This window comes from Sphaerodactylus townsendi, linkage group LG04, assembly GCF_021028975.2.
Source record: "Sphaerodactylus townsendi isolate TG3544 linkage group LG04, MPM_Stown_v2.3, whole genome shotgun sequence".
Classification (NCBI taxonomy): Eukaryota; Metazoa; Chordata; class Lepidosauria; order Squamata; family Sphaerodactylidae; genus Sphaerodactylus; species Sphaerodactylus townsendi.
Genome location: NC_059428.1, coordinates 157,806,563 through 157,828,428, shown reverse-complemented (window position 1 = coordinate 157,828,428; position 21,866 = coordinate 157,806,563). Strand labels below are relative to the sequence as shown.

The 21,866-nt window shown below is 49.2% G+C and overlaps 2 protein-coding genes across 2 annotated transcripts in view; both read left to right on the top strand.

Moving 5' to 3' along the window:
- The first annotated feature begins 6,465 nt into the window (after positions 1 to 6,465).
- LOC125430573 (cytochrome c oxidase assembly protein COX19) lies at positions 6,466 to 10,959 on the top strand. Its single transcript, XM_048492558.1, has 3 exons — positions 6,466 to 6,979; positions 8,574 to 8,689; positions 10,901 to 10,959. The coding sequence occupies exons 1-2, from the start codon at positions 6,898 to 6,900 to the stop codon at positions 8,687 to 8,689; spliced, it is 198 nt and encodes a 65-aa protein (XP_048348515.1). The 5' UTR covers positions 6,466 to 6,897; the 3' UTR covers positions 10,901 to 10,959.
- A 9,675-nt stretch (positions 10,960 to 20,634) lies between these two features.
- ADAP1 (ArfGAP with dual PH domains 1) overlaps positions 20,635 to 21,866 on the top strand; it is a 48,014-nt gene continuing 46,782 nt past the window's right edge. The window contains exon 1 of the mRNA XM_048494622.1: positions 20,635 to 20,852. Within this exon, the coding sequence (XP_048350579.1) occupies positions 20,768 to 20,852 (85 nt within the window). The 5' untranslated portion in view covers positions 20,635 to 20,767. The remainder of the gene's footprint in view (positions 20,853 to 21,866) is intronic.

Below are 21,866 nucleotides of genomic sequence, written 5' to 3'. Positions count from 1 at the left end.
ACATCTGGAGTGCCAAAGGTTCGCCACCACGGGTATAGTCAGTGTCTCGACTGAGGGAAGTGATTGTACCACTCTACTCTGCATTGGTCAGACCTCATCTAGAGTACTGTGTTCAGTTCTGACCACTGCAATTTAAGAAGGATATTGGCAAGCTGGAACGGGTGCAGAGGAGGGCAACCAAAATGGTAAAGGGTCTGGAATCCATGCCCTACAAAGAGAGGCTTAGGGAGCTAGGGATGTTTAGTCTGGAGAAGCTAAGATTAAGGGGGGACATGATAGCCATGTTTAGATATTTGAAGGGACGCCGTGTCGAAGAGGGAGCAAGCTTGTTTTCTGCTGCTCCAGAGACAAGGACCAGGAGTCATGGGTTCAAGGGGAAGGAAAAGAGATCTCACCTAACATTAGGAAGAACTTCCTGACAGTAAGGGCTGTTCGACAGTGGAATGCACTACCTCAGAGCGTGGTGGAGTCTCCTTCTTTGGAGGTTTTTCAACAGAGGCTGGGTGGCCATCTGTCGGGAGTGCTTTGACTGTGTCTTCCTGCATGGCAGGGGGTTGGACTGGATGGCCCTTTGGGGTCTCTTCCAACTCTATGATTCTATGAAGACACTTCCCCCGCACCGGAACTGCTAGTCCCCAGAGTATATCTTCGTTCCGAGACAGGTGCATTTGTGAGTTGTTGGGCTGGTGCGTGTGTCTGATCTCCAGCGCATCTGCATACCAGCGATTGCACGGGAGCACTGACTCAAAATCAAATGCACACTGACACCCCTGAAACCGAGCTACGTGGTTTTCACGTCCCAGGTGATTTTGGAACTCCCAAACAAGTTTAATCCCCAATAAGCCTGTTTCAACACTTTCTCATTAATGTTTTTCGTATGTAGGTCATGCCTTGCGGGTTTCTCCGCGGCTGGCACTTGTAGCCCAGGTAGGGTTTCATGCTAACAAATAGGGATCCTTGCGTCAGCAGCTTAAACATCAAGGATCACTTATTCTGTTTCCCATCCCTGCTGTTCTCCAAAGGGTGCAAATGACCCGTGATTCTTGGGTTGATGCTCTCTTGTTCTGCACCTGGCAAGAAGGGTCAAGGGTCACGGAAAAGCGGGCCGGTAGGCAAAGGCAGGGCAGAATCCAGTCAGGGCAAAAGTTAGAGATTAGAAATAAAATAAATAAAATAATACAAAGCCTGTTCTGGAAACCAGACCAGCCCCCTAGAATCATAGAGCTGGAGGAGACCACAATGGCCATCAAGTCCAACCCCCTACCATGCAAGAATATGCAGTCAAAGCACCCTTGACAGATGGCCATCCAGACTCTCTTTAAAAACCTCCAAAGAAGAAGAAGAAGAAGAAGAAGAAGAGTTTGGATTTATATCCACCCCCCTTTCTCTCCTGCAGGAGACTCAAAGGGGCTTACAATCTCCTTGCCTTTCCCCCCTCACAACAAACACCCTGTGAGGTAGATGGGGCTGAGAGAGCTCCGAGAAGCTGTGACTAGCCCAAGGTCACCCAGCTGGCGTGTGTGGGAGTGCACAGGCTAATCCGAATTCCCCAGATAAGCCTCCACAGCTCAGGCGGCAGAGCTGGGAATCAAACCCAGTTCCTCCAGATTAGATACACGAGCTCTTAACCTCCTACGCCACTGCTCCACCACACTCCAAGGCAGCATATTCCACTACCAGCCCTGCCAGTCAGGCAGTTTTTCCTGATGTTTAGGTGGAATCTCTTTTCTCATAGCTCAATTCCATTATTCCTTGTCCCGGTCTCTGGGGCAGCAGCAAACAAGCTCTCTCCCTCTTCAACATGTCATCCCTTCAAATTTTTAAACACGGCTATCATGTCACCTCTTAATCTTCCCTTCCCCTGACTAAACATATCCAGCTCTCTAAGTCTCTCTCTGTATTTCAGTGTTTTCAAAATACAGTTGATTTATGCCAAAGAAAGGCTAAAGAAAGAAAAGAAAATACAGTTGTTGTGGGTTTTTTAAAAAAAGAATAACAGATCAAACTTTTAAAAACTAATGAAACCTGACCCCAACTTCGGCCAGGCATTGGGCCAGGTTTAAATCAAATAAAATAAAAGTCTTTACATAAACACCCCTCTCATGTGAAACACAAGCAGATTTGAGGACTAGGGAAAGTGTAAGAAATGATGGTCAGATTGAAGTAGGGAAGCTCATGTGATCCTTTTGTCTGTCCCCGAATCGCACACTCAAGCGAAAGGACAAGAAGAGTGACATCCAGAACCGCCTTTGACGTACGTCAACATCTGGATGGGTTTCTCTCGCCAGGTATGCGCCCGACCCTCCGCTCTGGCCCTCGGCTCATGATCGACAGGGAGAATGTTATCCTCCGCAAGCTTAAATGGTCTCGCACAAAAGACTTTGGATTTTCAAGGAGAGCAGTTAAACGACAAGGTTACGCAGGGCAGCTGTAAGGACAAGAAATTCCTGTCTGGAGAATGCCTCTGTTTTGTGTCAGTGCTCCTGCGGACCAGCCTACGTGCTTCTTGGGTTGAGCACATATGGAGGGTAGAAAGGTGGCTTCTCCCCCCGCCCCCCCGGGTGGAGGGAGCCGGGTTCCATCTTGAATTGGGGAGAGATGGCCTTTGTTTCATGGCAAATCCGTGCAACCACATATTGCTACCTGGTGTGGAAGACAGTGTGTAGCGGTAAGGTATGGATGAGCCGGGTTCGGACCTTCACATTCTTCCTGTAGAGCTTAAGAGCAGGTGCACTCTAATCTGGAGGAACCAGGGTTTGATTCCCCGCTCTGCCACTTGCGCTGTGCAGGCTTATCTGGTGAACCAGATTAGCTTGTGCACTCCCACACATGCCTGCTGGGTGACCTTGGGATAGTCACAGTTCTTTGGAGCTTTCTGAGCTTCACCCACCTCACAGGGTGTTTGTTGCGGGGAGGGGGAAGAGAAAGGAGTTTGTAAGCCCCTTTGAGGCTCCTGTAGGAGAGAAAGGGGGGATATAAATCCAACTCCTCTCTTCTTCTTCTTCTTCTTCTTCTTCTTCTTCTTCTTCTTCTTCTTCTTCTTCTGCTGCTGCTGCTGCTGCTGCTGCTTCTTCTTCTTCCCCTTCCCCTTCCCCAGCTGTGTTCCCCGCCCCCCCCCCCCCAATATTCCACATGCAGAGGGTTGTCTAGTATGCCGCTTTGAACTGCAGCTTCAGGGTTACGGTTTGTAATGGTTAGAGTGTTGGATGTGGATCTGGGAACCTCATGTCCGAGTCCCTGCTCTGCCGTGGAAGCTGCCGGGTGACTCTGGGCCGGTCACGCGCTCCCAGCTTAACATCCCACACAGACGCCCCTTCTGCACATGCAGATTGAGGCACTTTCAATCCACTTTCACCATTGCTTGCAAGTGGTTTGAAAGCACATTATTCTGCATGTGCGGAAGGGGCCTCCGGGAGTCTTTGCAAGAATAAAACAGAGATGAGAGAATCACATGAGCTGTCTTGGGTCCCCACTGACTGGAAAAACTGGGTATAAACGAGGCAACTAAATGAGTACACAAGTCAATAAATGAAATATATAAAGTCTCTGCTGAGGGGAAAGCGCCAAAGCAAGCAAACAGCCTGTGTGGTGTATAGTTTAGGGTTAAGACATCTATGAGCCCAGTTCGAATCTACCACATAGCTCATAGGGCAGTCCTGGGGGCCGGCTGTTCTCTTTCATGCAAGCCTACCTCGCATGGTTGTTGTGAGGAGGCAGCGGAGGGCAGGAGAGCTGAGCGCACGGAGGTTGCTGCTTTTTTGATGCTGCCAAGTCACATCTGACTTACGGTGACCCCCACTGGGGTTTTCAAGGCAAGAGGCGTTCAAGAGGTGGTTTGCTGTAGCCTACTTCTGTTGTAGCAACCCTGATATTCCGTGGTGTTTCCCATCCAAATACTTTCCAAGACCGACCTTGATTAGCTTCTGAGACCTGAGGGAATAAAGCTAACCTTTGGAGGTAGGTGGGCTAAAAGCAGTGGCGTAGGAGGTTAAGAGCTCCTGTATCTAATCTGGAGGAACCGGGTTTGATTCCCAGCTCTGCCGCTTGAGTTGTGGAGGCTTATCTGGGGAATTCAGATTAGCCTATGCTCTCCCACACATGCCAACTGGGTGACCTTGGGCTAGTCACAGCTTCTCGGAGCTCTCTCAGCCCCACCTACCTCACAGGGTGTTTGTTGTGAGGGGGGAAGGGCAAGGAGATTGTCAGCCCCTTTGAGTCTCCTGCAGGAGAGAAAGGAGGGATATAAATCCAAACACTTCTAAAAGGAAATAAATAAGTATAGTGCTCCCCCCACCCACCACTGTACACTATTTTTCTGCATATATGACGGGGGTGTTTTTTCCCTGAAGAGGAACGTTCAGAAGTGGTACAGTCCTGCCTCCAATTTGAAGTGGCACAGTCCTGCCTCCAAAATTGGCAGGTTCCAGAATCCCACCCCTTACCCTGCTGGCTTACCACCTTCTTCCATATAACTCAAGGATCCCCAACCTTTCCGAGCCCGTGGGCATCTTCTGACATAGGGTGGTGGGCGCAACCGCAAAATGGGTGGGAAGCAGGCCACAAAATGGCTACCGTGGGAGACGGAGCCAACCACATACCCACAGGAGGGGAAAGCACAGGGGTCGAGCGGAGTACACTGGTAAATCGGAGCGTGGGAGAGAATCAAACCAATACAGTAGCGGTAGCTGCTGCCGAAACACGGTTATTTCAATGGGCGCGGTCGATCAGCTCTCCAGTGGCCAATCGGAAGCACTGCTGGGCAGGAGACTCACACATTTTCCAAAAACACCTGGCCCACAGGTGCCACGTCGGGGACTCCTGCTATAATGGGCAGATCTGTTCTAAAGAGTCCACGTGAAGCTTCTAGAAAAACGTCGCTGCCACCACGTCTTTCTTCTCTCTTCATGGCACTGAATCACCGAGTCATGACAAGAAAGAAGACCGTGTTTGTCACAGGAGGGATTAATTGCTGTTCGCCAGATACTTAAAACCTGCCTGAGGGCAGATCAGCTTTTACATTATCTTTGTTCCGGAATGAAGGACGGGGTTCGTCCATTAACGGCGAGAGCAACTCCCTGACAGCTGATTGATTCCTGAGCATTTCGGGCATGCGGTACCCGACATACATTTGGGACGGATTACACCTGCAATGTCAACAGCTGTACAAATCCAGAAGAAGTGGACGTTGTCAAAGCCAAGCATATTTTTCTCCCCCGTCGAATGACAGGCTGACGGTCCGGAATATGGCTTTTAAAAAAAACCAAAATGGCAGGCGTGGCCGATGAAGTTAACTGTCATCTTGGAATGTTTCTTTCCATTAACCTTTGTGATCAAATTTGCCCGGCGGGTGTTTCCTTTCAGCTAAACGCTTTCATATTTAGTTTGGGAGTGTGTTTGTGGTACATTTGTTTTCTAGAGATTTAAAAAATTGGCTCCTAATTTTTAGGTCTCTGGGTGGAGTAGAACACAAGTTCCACTGGGACAATTTAATGGGGCGATCTGCTTTGCTGGGACTGGAAAGCAGGGCAACGTTTTATTTCAGCACATTCTGGCTGCCTCATGTGTGTAGGCCTTTGGTATTCTCGGGTATCGTTTTATTGGTAAATGGAACGAAGAGAAGCTAATTGCCAAATATTGTTTTGCAAGACGGCAAGCAGCTGATTGTGTGCAAATCCAGAAAAACCAATTGGGGCAGATCTCACATTTCAAGTCACCTAAGCTAGCAGCTGTGTAATTGACCTGGGCGTTATTGTCAGTTTCAAGCTGTACCCCTAGCGGGGAAGCCAAAAAACCCAAGAGCAGAACACCTGCTCGAACTGCTTCGCAGGAAGGGCTGCTAGCTCCAGATTGCAAAATTCCAGGAGATGTGGGGTTAGAGGGTGGGATTCAGTGAGAGGAAGCACCTCAGCAGGGGGTCATGTGGTCTGGTCTCCCTTCAAAAGCAGCTACGGTGTCCAGGGGAGCTGATCTCTGCAGTCGGGAGCAGAGTTGAAAAAAAATTGAGTCCAGCGAATGGGAGGAAGAGAAGGCAAGGGAAGGGGAAGGAAGGGAGGGAGGGAGAAAGCAAAGGAAGAAAGAAAGACAGAAAAAAGGACAGAAAAAGAAAGATGAAGGAATGAAGAAAAGGAAAGACAAAGAAAGAAAGAAAAGATGAAGGACAGAAAAAGAAAGAAGGAAAGATGAAGGAAGAAAAGTAAGGAAGGACAGAGAAATAAAAAAGACGAAGGAAGGACAGAAAAAGAAAGGAAAGAAAGGAAGAAAGGAAGAAAGGAAGAAAGAAAGAAAAAGATAGATAGATAGATAGATAGATAGATAGATAGATAGATAGATAGATAGATAGATAGATAGATAGATAGATAGATAGATAGATAGATAGATAGATAGATAGATGGATGGATGGATGGATGGATGGATGGATGGATGGATGGATGGAGAGAGAGAGATGAAGGACAGAAAAAGAAAGAAAAAGAGGAAGGAAGGAATGAATATGAAAGAAAGAAAATTGAAGGAAGGAAGGAAGGAAGGAAGGAAGGAAGGAAGGAAGGAAGGAAGCTTATAGCAAGAATAAAATTGTTCTAGTCTTAACGGTGCCACTACTGGATTCAAAAAGTTTTTCCTGCTGCTTCAGACTAACCGGCCCCGCATCTGAAGCTGCCTTCTTGGAAATCAGCTGCAATCCAGTGAGATCTCCTGATCCCGCCCCCCCCGGGAGGTTGGCAACCTCGAACGGGGTGATGTTTCCCACGACTACCGTCCCTCCATCTCCCAAGCTTTCGGCGGTCCTCGCTCGAGTCGCTCTGCGATCGCTCGCTCTGGCCTGGCCCGACGCCGGAAGCCGGAAGTGGGGAGCTGTTCCTGTCCCCGTGGGTGACAGGCTGAAGCGGCGCCTCCGTTGCCATGTCGACGGCGATGAACTTCGGGAGCAAGAGCTTCAAGCCGAAGCCTCCGGACAAGGGCTCCTTCCCCCTGGACCATTTCGGTGAGGCTCAGCCAAGGCGCCAGTCCCTGGGAGCCCTCCGGGTCTTAAAGGGACCGGCGCCTTGATTCGCCTCGGGGCGTGAGGGGTCCCTATACGTCTGGGAACTGCAGTCCATGAACATCTGGAGAGTGACTTAAAGTTGCTGTAAGTCAGTAAGCGAATGTAAGGACAGATGTGCAGGTGAGTCAAGGCGCTAGTCCTTTTGAGCCCTCTGGGTTTTGAAGGGATTGGTGTTTTGATTTGCCTCGGGGCGGGTCCACACTAGAGACCTGCTTCAAGACTCAGGGGTCTCCAACCTGTCGCCCTCCAGATGTTCATGGACTGCAATTCCCATCAGCCCTTGTCAGCATGGCCAACGGGCAGAGCTGATGGGAACACCCTTCTCTAGGTCAATAAACAAATACAGATTTATATAAGAACAGGTGGGCAAGTTAACCAAGGCTCTAGTCCATAGGTGTCAAACTCAGGCCCTCCAGGTGTTCATGGACTACGATCCCCATCAGTCAATGCCAGCAGTGCCAATTGGCCGTGCTAGCAGGGGCTGCTGGGAATGGTAGTCCATGAACATCTGGTGGGCCTGAGTTTGACATCTATGCTCTAGCCTAGTCCCTTTGAGCCCTCCGGTGTTTAAAACAACCGACATCCTGATTTGCCTGTGGTGGGTCCCTAGATGCATACTTTAAATAAAGTCAATAAATAAATACAGATTTATATAAGAAAATATGTGTTCTTGGTTAATCAAGGGGCTAGTCCCTTTGTGTTCTCTGGCTTTTAAAGCGATTGGTGCCTTCATTTGCCTCTGGGTGGGTCCACCCTAGAGACATGCTTCAAGACTCAGGGGTCTCCAACCTGTCACCCTCTAAATGTCCATGAACTGCAAGTCCCATTAGTCCCTGTCAGCATGGCCAGTGGGCATGATGGGAAGTGCAGTCCATGAACATCTGGAACATCTGGAGGGCCATAGGTTGGAGACCTCTGCCATAAGTCAATAAGTAATTTCAGATTTATATGTGCAGGTGAGTCAAGGCGCAGACCCTTTGAGCCCTCTGGGTTTTAAAAGGACTGGCACCTTGAGTTAGCTCTGGGTGGGTCCATAGATACATATTTTAAGTCAATAAATATGTCACAGAAAGTTGCATTTCTGTCAGTGCTAGAGTGGAGACATGGCTCTGGACATACCAGCCATAGATACAGGCAAAATGTTCGGAGCTAAAATCACCAGACCACGGCCACAAAAGCCCGGAAAACCCAACAGTAGCCAGTTGATTTTGTCTGTGAAAGCCTTTTATAATACACAGATGGTGTCCCCAACAGCCAGAACATTCTGCCTTTAACTACCGGTAATTTCTCTCTAAATATGAAACCCAGGCTGTTAGATGTGTTATACTACTTTTATTTCATTGCCATTTAACTTTTGGAGTATTGCTCAATACGTCTGTAGTATTTATTTCTCCGAATTTGGCTGCTTCAAGGTCTGCAGCAAACGTTCCCCACCTGCCAATCTCCCCCCTGTCCCAGTCTTTGTTCTGCGGCTGATGCTATATCTATTCTCCTCCCCCCTCCCCCCACCCCATGTACCTTCCACCTGATGCAGGTGAATGTAAAGCCTTCAAAGAGAAATACATGAAATGTCTGCGGGAGAAAAGCTTTGAGAACAACCTATGTAGGCAGGAATCGAAGGAATACTTAGAATGCCGAATGGACAGGTGAGCGCTTTTCTGCTTTTTGCAAAGCCACACTGATGCTGACAGATATTTGCTCTAATGTGGTGGATGGTTAATTTGTAAAAATGTTAGTGGGATGAGGAGGGGATTTCTCGCTTGCGGGAAAAAAACCATTTGCCCTCTGCCCATGTTCAGTCACTATTCAGACTTTGAAGCGGACTTACCACACTGAGCTGTTGCTGAATTCCTGCCTACGGCACACAATGGCACTAGTTCTTAAATTTTAACTAAATAATTCTGCATACTGTAACGGTGTTAAGTTTTTACAAACCTATAGTAATTTTTTTAAATTGTATTTTGTATATGTGCCTATTGGATATGCTGTACATAAACGTACCCCTGTCCTTTTGCTCACAACGTTGGTCCATGAGCTAAATAAATGGATGGGGTGGGATTTCAAATAATCTGCAATTCAATGCAAACGTATAAACACACCACACCAAAAGTAGGAAGGGAGGCGGGTCATAGTTTTGGAACGAAACTAAAAGGTCTTCACCTGCTCTCCGAAGGTACTGATAGAGGGAAACAAACACATCTTCTTGGGGCAGGAGATCTAAAGTTTTGGTCTACAACCATTTCTCAGGTTATCAACCATGTAGCAGGGGTATCCGAAGCAGGGCCACTGAACACGACCCGAGTGGACAGGTCAGGTTGTTTAGGAGGAAACGGCCCTTAAATTCTCCCAAAAATCACATAGCCTGCAATCTGGTATGCATACTTCTCTGTGAGTAATGATTGTAGCTTAATAGCATAGCAGAGATTTTGATGTTTTCTGGTCTGGCGCAGTGTCGTTCTCCTCACCATAGGGAAGGCAAAGAACTGTAATATTTCCCCAGATGATTTGCCTCACGCTGCAGGCCTATTTGCTGATCCATGAGGACTAGAACCTTGCCTTTCTCTGGGCATAATCTTAAGACACCTTGGCAGCACATAGAGTCATAGAGTTGGAAGAGACCCCAAGGGCCATCCAGTCCAACCCCCTGCCATGCAAGAACACACAATCAAAGCACTCCCGACATATGTTCATCTACCCTCTGTTTAAAAACCTCCAAAGAAGGAGACGCCACCACCCCCTGAGACAGCAAATTCCACTGTCAAACAGCTCTGACGGTCAGAAAGTTCTTCCTAATGTTTAGGTGGGATCTCTTTTCCTGCATCTTGAACCCATGACTCCGTGTCCTAGTCTCTGAGGCAGCAGAAAACAAACTTGCTCCTTTTTCGACACGGCACCCCTTCAAATATTTAAACATAGCTATCGTGTCCCTCCCTTAACATAGTCCCAGGTACGATGTGAAAAAGGCAAACTCTGTTCAGCTGTGAAAAAGGCAAACTCTAGGCTGGGGATCATTAGGAAAGGAATTGATAATGAAACTGCAAAGATTGTCATGCCCTTATATAAAGCCGTGGTGCGACCGCACTTGGAGTCCTGTGTTCAGTTGTGGTCACCACATCTCAAAAAGGATGTTGAAGAGATAGAAAAAGTGCAGAGAAGGGCAACGAAGATGATTGAGGGACTGGAGCATCTTCCTTTTGAGGAGAGGCTGCAGCGTTTGGGACTCTTTAGTTTGGAGAGGAGACGTCTGAGGGGGGATATGATTGAAGTGTATAAAATTATGCATGGGGTAGAAAATGTTGACAGAGAGAAATTTTTCTCTCTTTCTCACAATACTAGAACCAGGGGGCATCCATTGAAAATGCTGGGGGGAAGAATTAGGACTAATAAAAGGAAAGGCGCTGCACTTCATAGCATCGTGCGGTGGGCGACAAGGAATATACTGCCACAGGAGATTAATTGATGGCCACTAACATGGATAGCTTTCCGGGGCCTTGGCAAGATTTCTCGGAGGAGAATTTGATCTATGGCGCAAAATCACCAGTGCTCTCTTTGATCTGAGATTACAAATGCCCGTATAGTCAAAAGGTGCTTTCGGGAGCAGCAGCACCAGAAGGCCATTGCGGCACAAGACATACTGCAACGCTGAGCTCCCGAAAGGGCGCCTGGTGGAGCACTGCGAGTAGCAGAGAGCTGAACTTCAGATGGACTCTATGGGGTCTGATCCAGCTGGGGCGTTACTTATGTTCTTATGATGTCTAGGTGCTGTCATGACTGTTTTGAAGAGCCCGAATTTGTAGAGTTCCGCAGGTGAAATAGATAAAGCCAAGCTCAGTATTTTCTATTTTTCTTCTTTGGCGGTGGCTGATGGCCAAGAGAACCACTGCGGGCTGGGCTTCAAAGTTTACCTCGTGGAAAGAAAAGTTAGGGAAGCCAGGGCCCGAAGTTGTAATGCAAGGCTGACGATTCTCGGATGCCGCTGGAAACGCGTAGCATGCGGTGGCGATTGCGCTGTATGTTAGCGAAAAATGTATATGCTTATATATTAGGGTGTTTGTTGTGCAAGAAAACACTGAGATGATCCCCCCAGTGGAATATTGCCGTGGGGTGGAGGGTGGATCTTCCAGGTTTTTACTATGTGCTCCAGCGTTCATTTCACGTACGGCCTGGGGATTTAAGCTAAAAGGGCCAGAGCAGAGAAGCTGTATTCTCCTGCACTAGCTGGATGCGGGTGTGTGTGTGTGTGTGTGTGTGTGTGTCAGACAGTTGGCTTACAAGAATCCTTGCAAACGTGCCTTTTGCAATAGCGCACATCAGTCAGAATCTGCCGGTCTTTTCGAGAGCGGAGGTTTCTCCAAGAAATGGTAGCATGGGTAGGTGCATAGAGCTCGGTTTCCAGTAAGATCAGAGTTCTAGCAGAAGCGTTCAGAGTCACCATTGAACGTAAAGGGCAGTTTCCATATGCACTGCGTTTATGGGAGGAAAATTAAACCTGGGCTTTTTTTCCTTCTGAATTTCTGCTCCCCCTTCTTCTTTGTGTTGCTCTTTCAGGCATTAAAAAAGACGTTTTGGGGGCTGCTCATTGGTCATTGTGGCGGTTGCTTATTCACTCCAGCGTCAGAGGAGCGTGCTTGTTATATTAGGGTGCCGTCGACCACAGACAAGATGACGCTGCTGTGGTTGTCTTGCTCATGGGTTCCCAATGGCACCTGGTTGGCCACTGTGTGAACAGACGGTTGGATTTTTTGAGCCTCGGTCTGACCCAGCAGGGCTCATCTTGTGTTGTTAATTCTGACCTCAATGGTTTGATTCAGTGGAAGGCATCTGTATGTAAGAGTCAGCGTGGTGTCGTGGTTAAGAACAGGCGCACTCTAATCTGGAGAACCAGGTTTGATTCCCCGCTGTGCCACTTGAGCTTTGGAGGCTTATCTGGTGAACCAGATTAGCTTGTGCACTCCCACACATGCCAACTGGGTGACCTTGAGCTGGTCACAGTTCTTCGGAGCTGTCTCAGCCCCATCCACCTCACAGGGTGTTTGTTGTGGGGAGGGGAAGGGGAAGGAGATTGTAAGCCCCTTTGAGTCTCCTTACAGGGGAGAAGGGGGGGATATCAATCCAAACTCCTCCTCCTCCTCCTCTTCTTCTTCTCCATTCATGTGGTTTAAACCACAAAGCCCAGGTCTTTCCCCCTGAACATTACAATGCATTACAGAGTCTTCCAACGAGACGAATTATATTTTTCCGTGCTTCTATGAAGTGAATCTTCTTGAGGCTGCAGTGGAATCTGCTGCTGGCGACAAAACAACAGCAGCCCTTTCTGACAGGGCGTCTGTGAGATCTTATCCGGAGTAACAAATGGAAGGGGAACGCTAACCTTTCCCCGGTAAATGGCAGAGTCTGCTTGCAGAATTCGTAGCATCTAAAGATTTAGCTCAGGGACAAATATGTTCGGAAGCGTTCCCTCTGAGGATTATTGCTAATGGGGTTGACCTTGCTTTTTTGAGCTTTCTGCTTACCCATAGAATCATAGAGTTGGAAGAGACCCCAAGGACCATCCAGTCCAACCCCCTGCCATGCAGGAACACACCATCAAAGCACTCCTGACATATGTTCGTCTGTTTAAAACCTCCAAAGAAGGAGACTCCGCAACTCTCTGAGGCAGTGCATTCCACTGTCAAACAGCCCTGACAGTTAGAAAGTTTTTCCTAATGTTTAGGTGGGAATCTCTTTTCCTGCACCTTGAATCAAGGTGCTCCGGGCCACAATCTCTGAGGGCAGCAGAAAAACAAGCTTGCTCCCTCTTCGACATGGCATCCCTTCAAATATTTAAACATAACTATCATGTCCCCCCTTAACCTTTGCTTCTCCAGGCTAAACATCCTCAGCTCCCCAAGCCTCTCTTCATAGGACATGCGTTCCAGACGCTTTGCTGTTTTGGATTTTCCTCACTGGACGTTCCAGCTACAGGTCAGTATCGGCTACACAATTTGCAATGCCCAGAACTGGACCCACGAAATTACTCCCAGGTGAATTCTGACCAATGCGGAATGAAATTGGTACGAATTACTTCCCTCGATCTAGACACTAAACTCTTATTGATGCATCCCAGAATCACATTGGCTTTCTTGGCCGCCGCATCACACTGCTGACTCATGTTCGGTTTGTGGCCTACTAAGACTCCCAGATGCCTTTCCCATGTAGTGTTGTCAAGCCAGGTGTCACCCATCCTATATCTGTGCATTTCATTTTTTTTCTGCCTAAGTGAAGAATCTGACATTTATCTCTGTTGAAATTCATTTTGTTATTCAGCCACTATTCAACCATCATTCAACTGGGGTTTGATTCCCTCTCTGCTTACCTATAATTCAGCAAGGGTTTGTTTTTCCCCAACCCTGGTTAAGCTGCATTGTAGAACATTTCCTCTCTCTTTCCTTTTCTGTGTTCTACTAGCAGCAAAGTCTGTTGCAGGGGAGGTGCAGTGGGCCTGAGCAAAGGCTGGAAGAATCTTCCCCTGCAACGGGCTCTGCCGTCCACTCTGCCTGAAACGCTGTTGGAACTTTGCACATGCACTGAAGATACCTAGTACCTTTTGTCTGCAAGTCTTTCTTTCCGGTATGTGGACTTTAGCTTTTCTTGTTTTATTCGTGTAACTGAATTGCACCTTGATTTTGTGCCCACTGTTAACATTTTTAAACCATGTCTCACTCCCTTCCTTGGCAAAATGCATCTATTTGATTGTCAAGAGTTCTGGTTCAAAACCGCCGCGGCTTCGGCACCGCTTACTGCTCCACAGATCTGGAACCTGGAATGAGAACTCCAGACCAAATATATTTTTAAAATTTAATTAAAGGAAGATAGTAAAACATAAGTTTAAAAAACATAACAGTGGATGCGGAATCGAGGTGCAGTTCAGTTACATAAATAAAACAACAAAAGATTTATACCCCGCCTGTCTCTCCTGTAAGGAGACTCAAAGGGGCATACAAGCTCCTTTCCCTTCCTCTCCCCACAACAGACACCTTAAAGTGAGGTAGGTGGGGATGAGAGAGTTCTGAGAGAACTGTGACTAGCCCAAGGTCACTCAGCAGGAATGTAGGAGTGGGGAAACACATCTGGTTAGATAAGACTCTTCCGCTCATATGGAGAAGTGGAGAATCAAACCTGGTTCTCCAGATTAGAGCCCACTTTCTCTTAACCTCTACACCAGGGGTAGGGAACCTGCGGCTCGAGAGCCGCATGCGGCTCTTCTGCCCTTGCACTGTGGCTACACGAGCCAAGCCGCCGGCCCCATCCTTGCCCACCCTGCAGGCAGCAGGGCGGGCGCACCAACTGCCCATGGTTGGTTGGGCCGCGCCGCGGTCTTCCCCTCTCGCCCGCCCCGTTGGAACCCAGAGGCGGGTTGGCACTCCCGGTGAAGCGCACAAGGGCGGGGCGGCTGGCTTCATCATACCCACCCTGCAGGCAGCAGAGGTGGGGCGCGTCAAACGCTTCTCAGGGAATGAGCAGAGTAAAAGGTAAAAAAAACCCTATATATGGCGTGTAGTATCTTTTGTTTTAAATGTCGAGGTATTTGCAAATCCTGCGTGTTTTCTTTTCCCGTGGAAAATGGGTCCAAATGGCTCTTTGAGTGTTAAAGGTTCCCTACCCCTGCTCTACACCAATGAAGTTGATAGTTTTTCTGCCAACCTGCCCGCCTTCCTCTTCTCTGGCCGGGGCATGCTCCCTGACCTCTCAGTTGGGCACTGCTCATGGTTGGCTGTGGCACAATTTTGGGGGGAGGGGGACAATTCAGGGAGGCACAATTTCAGTATTTGGGTGGGCGCAATGTCAGTACTTGGCCCGGGCACCGTTTTCTGCAGGTTCGCCTGCAGAATGCGTAGACGCGTAGCCTGGCGTCGTGTTTCACCTGGCGTTCGATTTTTCCCCTTTGAAGCCGGCTGGCGGAACCCTCCGGGTTTTGCGCGATTCATCTTCTGCTTCGGGAGGTGCGCTGCTAGATGGCACAAGCGGAGCCGGAGTAAACGATGAGCTCATCATGCTTGCCTGTCTTTCTGCTCGCTCGCCAGCGGTCGCGTGGCTCCGATTAAAACAAATGACGTCACCCCAGAGAGAGCCAGGCAGGGGGCTGGTCGGAGTTGCCGCCGCTTGGATTTTCTTGCATGCTCGTCTGAGGGGGACAGAGCGTGCTCCCGTCTGCTCTAGCTGCAAACAGCTTGTCAGGTTGTGTTTTTAAAAAAAAAAAACCCGAGAGAAAACCTGGACAACGCTGTCATTCCCCCGTGTAGCTGGGGACTGAGTCTGCAGTCCGCTAGCAACACTTGGCAGAGAGAACACATCTTATGATTCATGCCAGTGAGATGGGGAAACTGTTGTGGATGCTGCCGTTTGGGGGAAAGAGGAAGACCGTGGGTAGAATCATATCATAGAACCACAGAGCTGGAAGAGACCACAAGGTCCAACCCCCTGCAGTGCAGGAACACACCATCAAAGCACTCCCGTAGTAATGTAATAATGCAGGATAACAAGGAAGGGGGGAAGAGAAAGCTCCATCAATCACAGCGCAGGATGGAGATCAGCATAAATCAATGACGGGTCATGTGAACACAGAAAGGCGCTTTATGCTGGACCAGACGATCAGTCCCTCCTGGTCAGTTCTGTCTTCTCAGAACGGGCGGTGGCTCTCAAGAGTCCCCTCCTGCTAGATCTTTTAACTGGAGCGGCCGGGAATCGAACCTGACGGCTAACTCCGGACCTGAATTGGGGGAGGAAAAGCAGGAAGATAAAAAGCAGGAGAAGTCTGCTTTTGTGTCGAAAAATAAGTCCAGCCTGGCTTGTTGTTCTTGGAAAAGGAATGGGAAAAGCCGCTCAAGAGCTTGGTCTGAAAACGCTCTTCTGAATGCGAGATCTGAGTAATATTTTGTGTTGTCTGTACCAAAGAGCCCTGGAAAAGGACAGATTTTTCACCGTGTTGATCGTTTCTTGCCACTGGGGGTTGAATTTTGTTTGCATTCTGCAAGATGTAGCTATTCTTTTTCTCTCTCCCCCCCCCCCCCTGCTTTGACAGTCCGCTGCTTTTGACTCCACTTGGTTACGTCTGGTCAGTTTTGGGCCTGGTGCTTTTGGGGCTAAGTTGGGTCAGAAGGAAGAAAGCCGATTGGCGAATAGAAAGGAGCGGGGTTGGTCAGCTGAGAAACTTTCCCAGTGAAAAGCTGCACCTCAAAATAGGGTTGCCATCTCTGGCTTAGGATAATGCTTGGAGGTTTTGGGCGTGGACCCAGAGGAGGGCGGGGTTTGGGGAAGGGAAGGGCTTCAATTGGTGCAATGGCGTAAAGTCCGCCTTCCGAAGCAGCCATTTTCTCCCAGTGAACTGATTTCTATCACCTGGAGATTGGTTGTAATCCCAGGAGATCTCCAGCCGCCCCCTGGAGCCTGGCAACCATAACCGTTGGAGGCATGGGAAGGTGAAAAGCGGAGACCCGGTTGGATTTGGTGCCGAAACACAAATCAAGATGGCCGCTCTTGGGTTTTAACCGGAGAGTCTCAACCACTCTGAAAATTTCCCACATTCGTCATTCTCAGTCCTAACCATTTTATATTCCAGCAAGGCGCCACGATGTGTTGGTGGACTCTGGCGTTATACCCCATAAAGGTCCTCCAAATTCACCTTCCTCCCTAAATCACCAGGAATTTCCAAGTCAGGAGTTGGTAACCCTAACAGTTGTTTTCTTGCCAGGGCGCCTCCAAATCATCTTGATTTCGGCTCTCAGGTTCCAAGATGCTACAGCAGGTGAGGAATCGATCAACTCCTACAAGTCTCAATAGGAGCCGTTCCTGGAAGGATGACATCCCAGAACAGGAAGAGATCAAATTACTGAAGACAGGCAGGGAGGTACAAGTGATTTCCACCACCAAGGAGACGGCTGCCCGGCACTGGTCAACTCTGTGAAGAATGGTTCTGTGGTCATTAAGAGCCGGCTGAACAGTGGCTTAACCATTTTCCAGATAAGCCGAACGACTCAATTTTATGCTGGAACTGAATTGGATGATTACCGGCTGCACTTTTGCTGACCAGACAAGTGTTTCGAATCCAAAAACGACTTCTCAGAAGAGAGACAAGATCTGGCATTGTACAGGCCACCGATGTTTTCAAATTATTACCTTATCGCAGAGCTCACAACGCAAGCCGTCATCTCCAAATTGGCCCGGGAATTCCAATTTGGGTTAAATTTGGCGGTGCCTTCGCTGAGAGTGTGTGAAGAGGTGCCTTTCTGAAGTTGGGAACGAAGGGAAAGCTTTACAAATTCTAGTTTAAAGAAGCTTCAACGTTTAACTTTTTAAAAAATCTGTGTTTTAAATATATTGAAGCTTTGTTCTTGCAAACAGCGCGTACCCTGTTTCCGGACTCAGAATGCCAATGATGGTGACATGCTCTGCCTGTAGAAAACTAGTGTGTCAGGGCATCCGGCCCTTCTCTCTGACCTGCTAGTTTTCTGGGTTCGGAGATTTTTATCTGTTTATTTGTTTAGAATATTTCCGTGCCCCCTCTTCACACTACTGCTTGAGACGGTTTGCTATTAGAATAATACAATAAAACAAGAACAAAGCGTTAAAAACGATGCTCTGTTTCACATAAGGAATCGGAACTTCTCTACGGCTTGGAGCTGCACCCAGAAATAACTTCCTTTGGGCCGCCACACCAGGGTTGGGGCTGTTTTATTGCCCCTGCCCGCCTGATTCTGGCAGCAGCGATAGATGCAGCGGACAGAATATAGGCAGACTGCTCTATAAATTACATGGGTTCTTGCATTTGAAATGTTCCTTGTTATTCCTGACTGAGTCCTGCCGTCCGCCCCCGCCTTTTGTCTCGGTTCTGAAGGTAGGAAACGTTCCCTTGTTTTTATTTGATTTTACTACAAGGAATAAATTTCTCTCGCCTTGCCTAGAACACAACAAGATCATTTAACAAGCGCAGAGGGAAGGTTTACCAATGGCGTCCACGGAACAGGGACATTTAACAATACAAAATATTTAAATGCCCATTCCTAGTAGATCAGTTAGTGCTCTTAGAGGACATGAGGCAAACTTTGCAAAACACAAGTTTTAATTAATTTTTATTCATATATAAACAGACGCTGAAATGGAAATTTGCAACACAAAATGAAACTGTGTAACAAACAAAAACAACCAGAAATGGAGCTTAATGTTCAATAAAATTGGGACCCGATACGAATCAATCAATCTATCTATCTATCTATCTATCTATCTATCTATCTATCTATCTATCTATCTATCTATCTATCTATCTATCTATCTATCTATCTATCTATCTATCTATCTATCTATCTATCTATCTATCTATCTATCTATTATATTTATATACCGCCCTCCCCGAAGGCTCAGGTCGGTTAGGGTTTGAGAGAGAACCTTCTTTCCTACTTGTTTCGTTTAACAGTCTGCTGTTTAATTATTTAATTAATACCAGCTGGCGTGTATCGCATAAACAGCGACTTGTAGCCTGGACGACTTGCGGCAAACGTATTCCGAGATCTATATCCACAGCCCAGCGAGACTCGAATCTGTTTCCAAGAGAGAAGGCATTTCAACGGGCTGCCTTTCTTTTATGACGTTTCTGTATTTCAAATGTAAAATGGCACCGATCACATTTAAAAACAACAACAACAGCGTTCTAAAACCCAGTTGCTGTTTTACAGCGTGCGGCTGCTCGCCTTGGAAACGTACAAATACGTGGTTATAATTTCAGCGGATGTTGGGCGGAATTCATACGGGCAGCCGCGGGTTTCTACCGTGCGAACTTATAGCGAATCCCCGCCCCCGAGAATCCACCCCGAGAATCTTTCACACCCGAGAATCTCCCCACGGTGAAACTACCTGTTAGGAGAAGATCCACGCTCATGGCGAACCGCCGCAGGGTTGCTCCCACTATGAGTAGAGGGAGCGGGATGCAGGATTGGAAATGCGTTACGCCGTAGTTTTACAGGTAAGCAGGAAGCGTTGGCAACCCGGGTTAGAGGGGGGGGAAAGTAGCTGAACTAGCGATTTTCATTGAACCCGGGTTCTGGCCACTAAAACGGCAAATGCTTTTAAAAAGGGCCTCAACCCATTTTATTTGGCCAGTGCGGAATCGCCCGTGGTTACCGTAAATGTAATCACCGGTTCTAGCAGTGCCAGGGTTTTTTGGCCCGCTTGGCCGACGCTCTTCCGTGAGCCCTGCCGGTTTTTATTTTACTTGAACACACATGAAGGTGCCTTCTGCTGGATCAAACCCTTGGTCCACCAAGGGTCGGAATTGCCTGCTCAGATTGGCAGCTGCTGTCCAGGGGTCTCAGGTGCAAGCCAGCGGGTTGTAGTGGTTAAGAGCAGGTGGATTCTAATCTGGAGAACCGGGTTTGATTCCCCACTCTGCCACTTGAGCTGTGGAGGCTTATCTGGTGAACCAGACGTGTTTCCCCGCTCCTACATTTCTGGGTGACCTTGGGTCAGTCAGAGTTCTCTCCAAACTCCTTCAGCCCCACCGACCTCACAAGGTGTCTGTTGTGGGGAGAGGAAGGGAAAGGAGCTTGGAAGCCACCTTCAGTCTCCTTATAGGAGAGAAAGGTGATTCCACCCTGGAAAACCTTCAACTACCTTTATACTTTCAAGCAAAGGTCTTCAATCTACAAGTGTTCATGGACTACAACTCCCATCAGCCCTTGCCAGCACCGCCAATTGGCAGCACTGACGGGAACTGTAGTCCATGAACATCTGTAGGTCAGAGACCCCGTGTAGTAGTAGAAGAGGAAGAGTTTGGATTTATATCCCCCCTTTCTCTCCTGTAAGGAGACTCAAAGGGGCTTACAATCTCCTTTCCCTTCCCCCCTCACAACAAAACACCCTGTGAGGTGGGTGGGGCTGAGAGAGCTCCGAAGAACTGTGACTTGCCCAGCTGACATGTGTTGGAGTGTGCAAGCTAATCTGGTTCACCAGAGAAGCCTCCACAGCTCAAGTGGCAGAGCAGGGAATCAAACCCGGTTCCTGATTCGGGGGGTCGCACCTGCGCCAACCACTACACTGCTGGCTCTCGCAAAGTAGCCCAGCCCACCCATGAGTCCCCGGTGCGGAGCAGCACCTAAGTGGAGTCGAAATGTTAAAAGGGGACCCCAAAAGGAAGGCTAAGGTGGGGACCCACTCCTCACCCTGGGGCTCTCCCAGGGGTTCCCCTAGCACTGCATTTGACTGTTCTGTCCTCCTGTGCCAGCTGTCAAAAACAGCTGTGGCCAGCAGGGGTCGCTGTGGGGCCAGGCTGCTCCCCACGGAGGCTGGGCAGTGGGGGCGGCTGAGCCGGACGGATTGCCGCCTTCTCCTGCGAGCCAGAATGAGCTCTCCGGCTGCGGGAATGCGGAACCGTCCTCCCTGCGAAGCCAGGCACCCTGCGACCGCTGTTTGCGCCGGCGGCAGCAGGGCAGGGATGCTGCGGGAAGCAGGGGGAGCCCAGCAGCGCTTCTAGCAGACCACAGGGGTCCAAGGTGCGTTGGGTGCCCGGGGGGGCTTCTCTGCCCGAGCACTGCATGCCCCATCTCTCTGGCCCCCCAGCTTGTAGGCTGAAGCCCCCCTCCCTTCCTTTGCAGGTCCATGAAGATCCCTGAGGGCGGCCAAACCTAGGAAAGAAAAGGAAGGAAGAAAATTGAGAGCTTTTCTCTCTCTCTCCCCCCCCCCCCCCACCAAACAGCCCCCATGGCGAATGAGAAAAGCAAGAAGGCGTTGCTGGAGCTGCTCCAGAAAGAGGGCAACGACGTGTGTGCAGACTGCGAGGCTCCAGGTAAGAGGGTTTTATGGGGGGGGGTCTTATCCCCCCCTCCTTTTGGGGGGATCTGTACTCAGCCAACACCCACCCCCCTTCCTCTCTCCACTGCTTTGCCTTCCCCCCAACCTTTGTTTACCCCCCTCCCCCAATAGTCCCTGGGGCTCTGGAGGGCTCGGTGCGCACCCCCTTCCCAAAGGCTGGGGCGGATGAGCGCCTCCTCTTATAGGGTGGGTGTGAAGCCCTTCCCCCCTGTTTCTCCATCCTTCCCTCCCCACACACACACACAACTATTGCAAAATTGTAAAGCAGAAAGAGGAAGCAGCGGGGTTGGGGGGGGGAGGCTGACAGATGTCAGGGTTGGTGGGTTGGGTTGGCGGCCAAGAGAGGGACCCCCGGAACTTCCCAGGGGACAAGGGGACATGTGAGGCTTGGAAGCGGTCGAACTTGGGATGCTCCATCATTTTTTGGGGTGGGTGGAGTGGCATCATTGCATCTTGGTCCATGTGGAATTATGGGTGGGGAGGGGGGTTTCCATCCCCACCGATTGAAATGCTAGCTGACCAGCTCGGGGAAGGCATCTGGGTTTTAACCTTGGAGCAGTGTCGGGTGGCGCGGGCCAGTGTCCATGCCGTCCCCCGCCCAAGCAAGCAGGGACCTCTCTTTCCGAGCTTGACCTGCAAGCAGTTCTGCTAATGGAGCAACCAGGGAAAGTGCCGAAGGAGAGCTTTAGAAAAAGGAGAGTGAGCGTCTTGGGTGCGAGAGAGAGGAAAAAGCCGGCTGTGCCGGGAGAGGTGGCTGGGCGCCCTCCCTCCATCTCTCTGTGCCGGAATTGTAGATGCTGATGTCATAGGCGAAGATGCTTTAAAACTCAGCATGTTTCCCCGGGAACCGCAGTGCATGCGGTCAGGTCCTCCAGGGTGAAATGCTGGCTTACCGGAATCCCAGCCCTGTCGGTAGGCAGCAGAGGGGCGGAAGGAAAAACAAGGGGCCCCTCTGCATGTGCCTCCCCATGGCCGAACCATTGTCTGC

Bases quoted from the DNA above. Each gene is read 5' to 3' on its own strand.
- LOC125430573 (XM_048492558.1), top strand. From the start codon at position 6,898: ATGTCGACGGCGATGAACTTCGGGAGCAAGAGCTTCAAGCCGAAGCCT. The intron at 6,980-8,573 runs GTGAGGCTCAGC...CACCTGATGCAG, and splicing joins CTTCCCCCTGGACCATTTCG to GTGAATGTAAAGCCTTCAAA.